The 13,659-nt window shown below is 37.4% G+C and overlaps 1 protein-coding gene across 1 annotated transcript in view; it reads left to right on the forward strand.

The window, feature by feature from the left end:
• Positions 1 to 775: 775 nt before the first annotated feature.
• The window catches only part of ripor2 (RHO family interacting cell polarization regulator 2), a 53,226-nt gene continuing 40,342 nt past the window's right edge, over positions 776 to 13,659 (forward strand). Inside the window, exon 1 of the mRNA XM_016533113.1 lies at positions 776 to 932. Within this exon, the coding sequence (XP_016388599.1) occupies positions 854 to 932 (79 nt within the window). The 5' untranslated portion in view covers positions 776 to 853. The remainder of the gene's footprint in view (positions 933 to 13,659) is intronic.

Below are 13,659 nucleotides of genomic sequence, written 5' to 3' on the forward strand. Positions count from 1 at the left end.
TTTTAAAGAGTCCTGAAGTGAATAATTGCTGTTATACGACTGTGAGTGTGTGAGCTGAGCCCTCCGTTAATGAGATTGTCATTAGGTCGGTTCCGCAGAGCTTTCATAGGAGGCACACCAAAATGAAAGAGAAAGACTTAAATCCACTGCAGCCTATTTCAGAAACACTTTAGATGTGAAGAACATGACAGAATCTTTCAAACACACCAAATTGTAAGTGATTAACCATATGCACCTTAACCTTATAAAGCCTACCATATCATATTTGAGTTTCTAAGGTCTCTAAATGATCAACATGATCACAACTTTGCTGAAAAACCTGTTATTCACGACCTACTGTATACATGCATTTTGTCATCTGATTGATCGTTTATATTATTTTACCAAGTTAAAAGCCTTCAGGTTGTCTTTTTGCTGTGAAATCTATAATGATTTTTTTATAAAGTAAACATAAGAATAACTTTAATATTGTTAGTAATATTTCAAGATGAATACTACACAGGGTTTGGCTCTCAAGATGCTTCGGCCTGACCTCCACTCAACACACCAGGCTTGGCATATTTACCACACGCACACACACTATCTCCCTCATTCTGACACTCACACAGGAGATTATGAAATCATCCTGTTGATGAAACTTGGCCTGGATGGTGTGGGCTCCCACACACACTCACACTCGACTTGGTGCAGTGAGTAGAAGCTCAGAGCGGTCCACTGCCTCTCGCCTCTCTGCTCAGGCTCAATCTGACAGAGGGCTTCACGTTCGCCTGGGGGGGAGACAGTCCGAGCGTTGATTTAATTTTACAGTATAGTTACTGCTCAGACGCTTAAGCGAAAGAGAGGATAAAACGGAATGGCCTTTCCTGACATCACGGAGGATGACCTAAATGAACTGATGCGTGAGGAGGCAGAGGATGTCTTTGATGATGACGGTAGGGTCACGCTGGGACGGGGTGGGAAGTTTAGGCCGTGGTTGTGATGAATCCTGTGGAGATGTAGTTTTTAGGTGTAAGAGCGACAGTGTCGCGTGGGCGTTCTTGTATAACTCCTGGTTGTGTTGAAGTACATTAGTAGATCTGTTTGATAACTCGGATGAGCATGTAGCTGTAGAGCTGAAACATCGCAGCTGTTTGGCATTTCATATGATAGTGCATGATCAGACATGTTCCTTTGAGTGATATCTGCTGTTTGATATGCCAAAGCAGAGAAATGGGATGCTTGTTGATCTTCTGGAGGGCAGAAATTTCCCCTCTTTATGAAATTTGCGTAAATTAACATACTGTAAGAGTTCTGAAGAACATTTACTGTATGGTTACTCCTAAATGACTCTTTGGAGCAGCACAAGCAGAATGTAATAATTATTTTTTTTCCTGTAAATGGAGTTTCAAGCAGATGAATGTAATTATGTGACTTTCTCTCCTAGTGCATGAGCATTAGAAATGTTGCCGAGAAAGAGCACAACTGCTGTGATTTGTGTTTAAGTGAGGAGAAAACTGTAATATTGTGAAGTATTATTACAATTTAAAATAACAGTTTTCTATTTTAATATATTTTAAAATGTCACTTATTCCTGAGATGGTAAAGCTGAATTTTACTCCAGATGATCATCCAGAAATCATTCTAATATACCGATTTGGTGCTTGAGAAACATTGCTTACTGCATTAGAAATGTTGCCGAAAAAGAGCACAACTGCTGTGATTTGTGTTTAAGTGAGGAGAAAACTGTAATATTGTGAAGTATTATTGCAATTTAAAATAACAGTTTTCTATTTTAATATATTTTAAAATGTCACTTATTCCTGAGATGGTAAAGCTGAATTTTACTCCAGATGATCATCCAGAAATCATTCTAATATACCGATTTGGTGCTTGAGAAACATTGCTTACTGTTCTCGATGTTGAAAACAGTTGTGCTGCTTAATATTTCTGTGGAAATCACAATTCAAGTAAAAAAAAAAAAAAACAGCATTTATTTGAAATAGAAATCTTTTGGAACAGTGTAAATGTCTTTACTGCCACTTTTGATCAATTTAATGCATCCTTGCTGAATAACAGTATTAATTTCTTAAAAAAGTATATACTGATCTCAAACTTTTGAAAGGTAGTGAGTAGTGGGAGAATTTAAAATCATTAGTGTTTTGGGCAACATTTCCAATATCATATCGTTTTGTTGCTTATTTGGTGTTTGAAGGCTTATTTGGCATCAAAGTCTCTGAAAAATCTAAATTGTTAGCTCAATATAAACAGAACTTCACTGGTAAATTTGTCCTTTTAAAACCTGTTTATATTCTGGCAGATGACAAGTGCTTTGTCTGTGATATGCCGTCTTAAACATGTTGTCATCTCCATCCAGCACTGAAGAACTGAATGTTCAGATTTAACTGCTGTTTCTGCAGAAACCCTGTTACCTACTGCCTCTATGAGAATGAACGTTTGTCTGTGTATGAGAATATAGAGAGAAAGAATAGTATGAATGTGATTTATTTCACTCAATCCTTGACTGTAAATTATGACTGAGATCTTTGTCTTTTCCCTCTAGGGTTTAAACTGTAGGAACAGCATGACTAAGTTTGGATTGGGTGGAAATGTGTTGCTATGTATCTATTTAAAGACTGTGATTGTGTGAATGTGTTGGACATTACCCATCACTTTCACATGCTTTTAGAGAACAGTGTTTATCAAATGCAGAAGCATGATGGAATAATTATATACTGTAGTGTATATAGATATTTAAATATAATAGATTTATGCTACTATGGTATCACCATTGTGCATTATTGTGTTGCAGGAAGTAGTTTTCAGTTTATATACATTTTTGATATTTGAGATATATCAATGCACTCATGTTTTGGGGACCTTGCTGACTTGGTGTCCTATAGGCATTATAAAACCTAACTAAAGAAAACCTGTTTCTTTTAGTTCTTTTTCAGATAATTGTAAGATTTGTTAGTCTAGTGCTACAACTTTTGTTGCAAGGGAACTAGGTTAAAATCTAACCTAAAATGTTTTTAGTAAACCAGCTAAACTGACAAAATATTAAATTAATATAAACTGACAATTGAACCGTTGGTGCCGATAGCCTCGTGGCCCCACTGGCCCGTGTGCTGACATACAGAGCTGTTGTGCTTTGGGTGTCCCGAGTTCGAGTCCCGGCTCGGGGACCTTTCTCGATCCCGTCCCACCCCCCCCTCTCTCTCACACTTTCCTGGCTACATACTGTCCTATTGCAATAAAATGCTAAAAATAAATCTAAAAAAAAAAACACACATGCACAAAAAACTGAAATTGACAGCAAATGATCTCGATCCATTTTCATTGTCTTAAAAAGGCAGATTTGCCTTTGATATTTTGAAACTATCTCATGATAATTACAACATTAAAGAAATAGTTAACCTAAAAATGAAAAATTGCTTCAAATTTACTCACTTTCAGGGCATCCAAGATGTACAGTTAGTTTCTTCATTGTAACAGAATTGGAGAATTTACAACAAGCTCATCCCCTGTTTTCCTCTCACATCAACATCCACCAACATATTTGTTTAGAACTGTTTTCACTTGTAAACTGTGTTTGATCTTTGCATATTTCACTCCTGATTCAGACAAGACAACTTTTTCACTGAAGAAAGCAATATTATGGATTATTACGGACTCATATTTTGGCTGGATGCTAAATGATGAACAACCACGCAGCTTTTCACTTCACAAGACATTAACTGATGGACTGGAGTGGTGTGGATTACTTATGGATTATTTTTATGTTTTTATCAGCTGTTTGGATTCTGACGGCACCCATTCACTGCAGAGGATCCATTGGTGAGCAAGTGATACAATGCTGAATTTCTCCAAATCTGTTCAGATGAAGAGACAAGCATATCTTGGATGGCCTGAGGGCGATAGCAAATGATCTGAAGGTGTGACTCGATTAGACTGACCCAATTTATATGTGAATATTTTTGCCACAAACAACTTTTTTTTTTTTCAATCATCATGCATTTTATGTGTGTTTTCTTTTGGAAATTCAAAATCCAAGACTCAAAAATCTTCCAGTATTTAACCTCCATCCAATAAAACCAGCTCATGAGAGTCCCTCAAATCTTTTCTAGTTCACTACAGGCCAGCTTGCAGCCTATAGCATAAACTTTCTCCAAAAACTTTACACTTCAGCTATTAATTTTTCTTTAACCTAATTCGATCAAAAAGTGTTTGAGTAAGGGCAACTTTATGGAAACAAAATACACACTTGTGTGCTTTTGCATGTGCTTCATGAGTTATTCAAAGAGGGTTTTCATGTGGCCGCCTGCAGCCCCTTAAGTAGAGAGTGAAGTCTGTTCTCTGGTCCTGAAGCAATAAAGTATGAGTACTGAGAATAACTTCAGAATACCTGGGTCATGGTGGCTAGTGGAGTCTTGGTAAATAAAATTAATTTACATTAGTCTCCCATATGTCAGCCTAACCTGACTAACCAAAATGAGTGCCACCTAAAGCAGTTACAACTGGGCACAATTAATATTATGCCTTCTAATTAAAATTAATGAGGCCTGTTTTATAATGTGTCGCCCACACTTGTCAGATTGTTCCTTCTCTCCTTTTTCATCAATATACAATTACAGTTGGTATTATGACTATATTGATCTTGCAGTATTACATTTAATTTCATCCTTAATTGTTTCCAAAGCATAAAAGTAATAGTCGAGACTTTGGGAAATGTTTATGTATTTTCATTTAAAGGTCTTTGCAACTTTATGATTGGCTAAGTGCTCATGCGATATTGCTGCAGTGATATTGTAAGGTGGCAGAAAGCTGCTGTATATGTAAGAACTGCATTTAAGCTGGATTTAATCATGTTTTCTATCAATCAAATCATGTCCGTGCAAAAATCAGTGTCAGATTTCAAGTCATTCGTACACCCCTGATCTATGGCACTCAGGCTGGGGAAACTGTATCCCCTCGCTGTGATGGCATTTGATTTCAGCCTTGAGCTGCTCCATGTATTGATTCATGCAGGACGAGAGATTTACGGGTGTAGTCTGGCTTTAACTCAGCCGTTGGTAGAGATGTTATCTGCAGAACTGGCACTGTGATCTCTACACAATGTGCTCGGTCATCATCACTCTGCACTACATGTCCAAGGCTGCCAATGAATAACTATGATGTCAGTGTCTATGTCAGCAAAGCAGGATTTGCAGGAACAACAGCTGTATGATGGGCATCAACTGATGTCTTATCATTATCAGAGGCTGATTTAGAGAGTGTGTGTGTGTGTGAGTGATGTAGCACTGAGCATTTCACACAGCTGTTTGATTCATCACACCAGACACTTTTAACAATAACAAGATGAAAGTAGTTACCAAAGATTATAAAACTGATTATAGGACTGATTATAAGATTATAAGACTGCTCTGTCTGAAATTTGACTGGCTGAGCCTTGTTCAAAGTTGTATTGGGGTCCATATTATCTATATATCACCTACAGTTAGACTAACTGTACTATATTATTGCTGGAAGAATTTGTGTATAATAATAATAACTATTATTATTAATGTTATTATTAATACTTCAGTTTGTTTATTGCAGATCTTTTAACAAATATTTAATTAATAAAAACAAACAAACAAACTTGACCGCTTTTGTTAGATTGTGCTCTATAAAGAAGAAATAGTAAGGAAAATAACAATGTTATTGATGCAATAACAAAGTTGCTTAAAATAACAAAATTGATTAATATCTCCTGCACTTTTACTTTTCAAGTGAATGTATCTTTTTTAAGTCGATGTGAAATCAAAATTGAGCTCTTCTTTTTTTTTAATGTAATATTGCAATGTTTACTATAAATGATTTATCCCTGCACATCATGCATTTTTTAAAATCCATGTGCCTTTGTAATCTTTCATCAAAATAACTTCCCCTCCCCTTTGCAACAACATCTCTTCTCTTCTCTAATGACGAGTTTGCTGCAAGGGTGGGACAAACTGTCACTCTTGCAGCAATAGCAAACAACAACGATCCAATCAATTCCCAATGGACAAAGTTAAATTACTCTACATTTTTTGTAGCTCAAGAATAATTTTCACTAGGTTATACATCTCAACAAGGATGAAAAGACAATCATAACTTCTGTTTCATGCCAACTTTAAGAATGTATTGGAGTGCAAGACAAAAATAATGATTAAGAAAACGTTTTTTTTTGCAGTGCATTCTTTCTTTTTAATTTTATTTTTGGGCTATTGATAGAATTATCGATAGAATGAAAGAGAAGTAACAGGAAATTATTGGTTAGTGAAAGAGGGAGTGAGATGTGTGGTTTGTGTGAGCACCCTGATGCTGACTCTGAAATCCCAGTCATTTTTTTCCTCAGAATTACAGCCATACTTTGATTTTTGCTTGTTGGTTGGTTCAGGCTTATGCAGATTGGAGGCAATAGCCCCTCTTGCTGCAGCTTGCGTGCATACGGTTTATCCATCCATGCAGCATGTGATGCTCAGGGCAAATGTGTCAGAAGGAAGAAGCCTTGACCTGGTCATAGCGACTCAGGACACATGCCCTCGAGCGCACAGAACAAACTGTACGGCCTCAGGGTGAGAGCAAAAGTACATAGAATTGCTGATTGCTTCTCTTTCTTTGGGCAGCCAGAGTAGTGTTTTTAAAAGGCAGCTCAATGAGAGATTTAGGTGTTATGTGTACAATGACTGTTGTGTGGGGGGTTGTGCATTACGGTGTGTTTTTTCCTCAACACCACATGACGGAGGCCTCCATTGACCTACTTTAGACTAAACAATCAGAGCTTTCCACAAACACGAGTCTACGACTGTATTCTTGTGCTGCACGGCGGGTGAAAACACACAATGTGGAGAGGTTGACAGATGAGCACTAATACTTCCCGGTTTGCTCTGAACCACCATTCAGTAGGAAAACATGATCCACCATACCCTGGTTGATTTTGTTTCTGTATGTCATTTACCACGACAGAACTGATCTCAATCTTACCGTGAACCTATTATGCAGACAGCAGCTTACCGAACACCTGGAGGCCGGCTGGCCACAGACAGCTGTGTGGGTTTGGCACCGTGGGCCGCTACCTGCATCAGAGCCTGTCATTATAGGACCAAAGGCAGGAGATTAGCCACAGGGCACGACAGCCTATAATCTAAAAACTCAGGCTTACTGAAGGCCTTCAAACATCATGAAATATACACAGTTTTGCGGCGCTGCAGTTTCAAAGGGTTTAAGGGGAAATTTACGGCCTGATAATTTACTTAGAACTAGATTTATAAGTTTTACAAGAATATGTGAGTGGTTCCTACCCATGCAAAACTCACAATAGAGAGCTTTCTACTAGTGGTTCTTTACGTTTTTTGACCCCAACGATATTTGAAGTCCTGAAACTCCTAGTTTCTATAAATTAAATTGAGGGATTCCATAAGAGGTTCCCATTCAATTAACCAATACATTTACATGATTTTTCAAGTTGTTTGTGGTTTACTGAATGAGTTTGTTTTGACTGGATTTTAGAAATATTTTAGCTCACAATTTTAAAAATATATATTCATTAGAAAAATACTCAGTGTTTTAAGATTTTATTCATTTAAATGACTTTTCTAGGTCTAGAAATCACGCTTTTAAATCACCTAAATCTTCTAGGTTTTCAAAGAAAAACAAAAGCTTCTTGTTGTGGGGGAGAATTAAAATAAGAAATCTCTTGATTGTTGATAATTTTATCTTGTTTTAATATTTTTAATATTATTTTTTTAATACCTATTTCTGTTTGTCTCTCCCAATGGAAGTTATTTCAGATACCTGAGATGAGACATGTTTGCTGAACAGAGCTGTACAAACGCGTGTGAATGATTCCTGCTCAGTCTATATTTACAATGCGGAACAGCAGTAAATACCAAGACAGAACGAGTGGACTGTTATGTATAAGTACATGTCCAGTCTCTAGCCTATATAAACACCAGTGATTATCTAAATAAGACTTCTAAGAGTTGAGTGTAGTCACATTCCTTCACTGCATATTGGTTCAGCTCATTAGCCTTCTGTTTTCATTCATATTTCACTGGCTAACTTGTTTAAGACCAGTTGCAAGTGAATGGAGAGAGCTTTTTCTTTTGTACCAGGCTCCTGTAAGCCTGAGAACTATTTGTACAGGGCTCCAGTAAATATAGCTTCTCGTCGGGGGCTGCTGATGACAGCCATAATTACAGGATGAGGCGAGCAGCAGCTGAGAGAGAGGATGCATGTGGAGGTGTCTGTGCTGCACTGTCCAAGCCTGTCTGGATGCACTCAGCCTCTCCGACTATTATACAACACACCGTACCGCACCCCACCCCACCCCACCCCACCATGTGAGAGCATGTACCTCCAAGGTCAGGTTTAACCACAATGAGCTCAGCGGGAAGACTGGGACTTAAAGAACGAGACATGATGTAAAGTGGCTTTCACAGTAACAGTACCTAAATCAGGTGCTCAAACTTTAATGTGGTCTTGCTGATTCTGCTATAAAGTGCAGCGCCTGCAAGACACATTTCTTCCACCTACAGCAAAGACTTCAGCTTGGGGAACAGATCTGTGTGTTTTGCAGATAAAAAGATAAATGAGAGAGATATTTCATGCATAATTAATCCTTTTACTTGATCTCTTATCTGCCCACATTGTCTTAAAAATGACATACTAATACAGTGAAACTCAGTCCAGTCCCAAATGTTTTGGTTCCATTCATTCCAATTCAAATAAAACGTGCTTTTCTGTCTACTTAAAGTCAATCATTGAAATTTCAATTACTGATCTTGACATGAATGTTGATGAGGGGTATGTAAGATTAACAGTGTCTACCTAAACTTCAGGTAGAACTGCATTTGTAAGATATAAAAGTTTGGAATAATTAAGATTTAATGTTATTGAATTTAATGATCACCACGGCTGCATTTATTTGACTAAAAATACAGTAAAAACAGTAACATTGTGAAATATTACAATTTAAAATAAAAAAATTTCCATTTGAATATATTTTAAAATGTAACATTTCTGTGATGGCAAAGCTGAATTTTAAGAGCCCAAAATGCTGTTACAGATGTTACTTTCAGTGTTAGTAATGCACCACAACTGGAATATAATGTAATTTTTTTTACTCCATATTCTACATTTTTTTTATTTCATAATTTTTCAAGTTTTCAAATGGAATCCCATCCTTTTCCCCCCATTTTAAAATTCAGTAAGACTCATTTCTAAAATCCCTTTGCTTTATAAAGAACAACAATAAAATGATTTTCTTAAATATTATGAAGAAATACTTAAAACGGCATTAGGTGCCTTCCTTATGTACAAACCCGATTCCAAAAAAGTTGGGACACTGTACAAATTGTGAATAAAAACAGAATGTCTTCATTCTTCAAATCAGCTTTGGTATTTTCATGACTGTTCTTAAAATGGTAGTAAAATATGTAGTTTACTATTAAAAAATGGTAGTTGTGCACCTATGCCTGTCCTAATTATAACTGTAAAAATATATGGTACAGGACTTCATGTATAATCATTCATAATCATAATCATGGTGCATTTAATGAACCCAATGTCCAGTACTTTTAAGCTCAGCTTAACACTGATATCCTGCTCTTTTGTTAATACAGTATTCCAGCATTTACGTGGGTCAGTGGTCAGGCAGCTTGTGCTCTTTTCTATAGTGTGCAGGTTTCATGTTGCCTACAGGCACACTGAGCTATTTTAAATATGCAAAACTCCTACAGACACATAGTTTAAGCAGCTTAAGATTCACTCTGACAGCTGAGCACATACCCCATTAATGCCAGCCCCTGATGTGGCACACTACAATGTGTTTTTAGACAAACCTCAAATCAGTCAAGGGTGAATATGACAAAACAGGTAGGCTCCGCCCACTACCGCAGCGCTGCCTTCTGATTGGTCCGTGGCGGCAGTGAGGGAGCGTTACAAATCTCTACGAGTGTACTACATATGATTTTTGATCCGTTGCTGTCGTGCTGCATGCTTTCAGTCGGGAAAGTCTGTGGCGCTGTCATTCAACACGTTTCGTTGTGATAGTTTTATTTAGCACACATCAGCACATCGAGCCGCAGAAAGGAGAAGTGCTGTTTTGTTCGCATGGATGGAAATGCTCAACTCGAGTAAATAACATTCACTGGGAATAAGTTTTCTGTCTCGAGCGGTGAGTACGGTCTGTAAATTTGATATTACAACACATTTAAATGTGGATATTACAGCTCATTGTGGCGACATGCTGTTTTGCAGCGTGCGTTTGCTGGAGGGCTTTTACAAATGACAGTTTTAAGGCATAACGTTAGTTGTGGTTGACCACCAATTGTCATTGTTTTGATGCATTGTGCATGTGATGAACTAATTAATAACTCGTTTTAACTCTGCATCCGAGACCAAGATTTATCTGCTCATATTTAGTTTTGATATATCTATGGTACTGTATTTTATACGTTTGTAAGGCACTGCGCGAGAGTCACGTGATGCTGCAGAAGCTGGACAATTTTTTTTTGTCTGAAAGCATTTTCATATTATAAACTATATGTAATATATCCTGCACTAAACTGAATCGGACTTCAGTTCGCTTCTCCAACGAATCGTTATTTTGAGTCGGATCTTTTCAATGAATCGGGTGAACCGGTTAAAAAAACTGTTCACGATTCGAGCTTCATGGGAATCTGTCTTAGCGATTTAGCATTTAATTGTTTGTATGACGTTTTATCAACATAGTATGCAGAGCTGCATTTTTATATGTCGCTAGATGTAGATTAACTGTAGTATTGTTTAAATGTTAATTCAAATTATTGGTTCTAATTTACTTGTTTTATGTTTTATGAGCAGAATCATTGCTGAATCAAACTGAACGGGTAGGCTACACATGAAATTATAATAAACGCTATTATTATTATTAAAGCGTAATAAAAACAACATAATTGATGCAATCATATGGCTTTATCTGAACATTGTAGGATTAGGTTCTTTTATAACCGGTTCTTTGAAACCAACTGGTTCGAGAGAACTGATTCGCGGAAATGAATCTTGCCACTACTAATAGCTGCACTTTGTTGGCTCGTGCGTGTGTGATTAAAACAGATTGTGTCATGAAATAAGACAAGCTGCCATCAGAAAACCTGCCTGATGTCTGTTTGAACCTGCTGTGGTATAATTTGGCAGCTGTCAGCTCAATATTTCATGAGCTCATATGGATGACACAGTGCCATGTGTTTACTTCCAGAAGGTGAAATGGTTCTTTTTGAGGTTACTTTCTATATTGGAAGCTAACCTGACAGTGATTTGAGGTATTTGTATATATCAGAATATTGTGCAATAAACAAAATATTTATTACTATAATTTGCAGTGCTTAAATGACTTAGTCTTGTACTTTCATCTTGTTTCCAGTTTTCATGTATCTTTTGCTTTGGATCAAAGTTTTTCCTGTTGTGATTTATCTCAGAGCTGGTTGTTTTGGTTGAGAACTTAGACCTCTTTAATGAAGATTTTTTTGAAATTCCTCCCGGGAAAATGAAAGAGAAAAATGCTTCTGCAACCAAGACCACTGAAAAAGTGGGTGGTCACGGTTACGCTCTATTGGAGAGGGGTGTTAGAGCCTAGAGCTGCCAAAGCAGTGATAAATGAGCATTTCTCAATTTCATCTCTTAATTTTTTTTCACTGAATAAACCCACCTTTTCCCTCCCTATCACGCAGCTCCCAGCCCTTTTTACTCTTATCTCTTCAATCTCAGCCTCTCAAAAATGTTGTGTAGTGCATATTAGATCACATTCTGCTAACTATTCTCTGTTTGACATTTCTAAGCAAATATTCAGTGGTTAATCAGTTTTATCTCAGTCTGCTGAGTCGGTGGGTTTGAGTCGGGCAACATTGTCTGTTTGAATACAGTACATTTATGGCAGTATTTATTTGATACAAGGGGCCATTATGGCAATCTAGACAGTCCTTGGTTCTTTTCTAAACTCTCAACAGTGAGAATAATGATTGTTGATGCTTCATGCATATTTATTCTCTATCATAAAAACGGAGATGTTTGGATTTTGAGGGTAAAGTTGAGGGCAAAGTTTGTGATTTCAGCAGAGCGTGTTATTTCATATTCATGAATTTCGCTGGATAAGGAAAAGCTCAGTGAAACTTGGCAGGCGTTCAGTAAGATGAGGCCGCTTTACTGCAGGCTCTTTAATAACATCCAATCTTAGTTCTCTGGAACGGCTTTGAGCACATCAGCTTTGTGAGTTGCTGTTAAGCTGTTTACAGTAATGTTTAGTCCTGGTGTTTTTCTTTAGGCTTTAGTGATTTATGTTTTCACAGCTGATAATCATTGAATTATCCTCTCTTGGTGGTCATCGGTGTATAATCCTACTCAGGAGGCCTTCATCCATTGCTTAGCCACTTGGCTACAACTAGAGTTAGACTGTCGTCTCACTAGCCAACTTGATTTAGAGGTGAACTGGCTTTCATTTGTCTTTATGGAGATGTATCTTGATTCACATTGAGCTGCAATTCAATGAGGTATCTTTGACAGAGATATAATTGAGCTTATGAGGTTCATGTGTGTTTGAAAGGCTCTCTCTCTCCAGTAATCTTGTACAGACAAATCCCTGTCCCAAAGTCTGACACCTAGGACTGTGGAGGGGTATTTTAAGAAAAAGAGGAGGTAGAAAAGAAGTTGTTGATGAAGAGAGATCAGAATCTTTTTAGTAGGTGGAGAAAGTGGGATGGAAGAGGTTTGGGTTTTATCTAATGTCACTTTGTGTGTATGACAAGGGGCAGTGAGAGGTTTCGGCTCGCGTCACGGTCGTAAAGGGAGCTAAATCAAATCAGCGCGGTCATCAAGAGGCCGGCAGAGCGTCAGTGTTACTATAGAATCGGTCTCCACTGACATATGCTCTTTGTTGTCAGCTAACACTCAAGCAGTAACAATCAAACAGCACTCTCAATGAATATATTGCTTCTTCTAACGTTAACAAGTACATGGTAATGAAATCACATTGGCTACATCAAGTGGAAAGTAGGTTTGTGTGGCTGATACAACATTTGAATTTACTTAAGGGTGCATAATCAGGTTTATAAATGGTGTCCCATACTGTTATTTTCATGTTTTTTGTATCATTGATATTGATTTATGTTTCTTACATTCTGATTGAGTAGTTTAGCTCTGTTCCAAAACCTAGTGAATCGGCAGCTGCCTTCTAAGCGGAATTATTTGCTGCATGATATTGAAGAAAAATGTGATGTTAAATAATGCAGTACATATAAGATAATGTCTTGTGTTTGTAAAATTAGTCAGTTATTGCAAGCATATTGCGATTTGCACATTTGCAGTATTTCATAGCCCTAATATGCAACATAAAAAGAACAGAATAAAGTTATGTACAGCTGTCATTGGTATTTCTCTTGACTCGTTTTCCATCTTGGATGCTGTGCATTTTGGGATTGCCTCATCCGCAAATTTGATAAATGCGCTGCTGCCTTCAAATTGTCCAAATTTGTTCTTTTAAAGTCCGCGTGAACCGGAAGTTGCTGCCGACTTTATTTCAGTGTAGTGACGTATTTCCAGCTGAAACGGAATACTGAATAGAGGGCATGGTTTTATTTTTGCGCTCCTCCTCTCTGTCTCTCACTCATAGCAACCTAACGGTTG

This window comes from Sinocyclocheilus rhinocerous, unplaced genomic scaffold (genome assembly GCF_001515625.1).
Source record: "Sinocyclocheilus rhinocerous isolate Xijiao unplaced genomic scaffold, SAMN03320098_v1.1 scaffold574, whole genome shotgun sequence".
NCBI lineage: Eukaryota > Metazoa > Chordata > Actinopteri > Cypriniformes > Cyprinidae > Sinocyclocheilus > Sinocyclocheilus rhinocerous.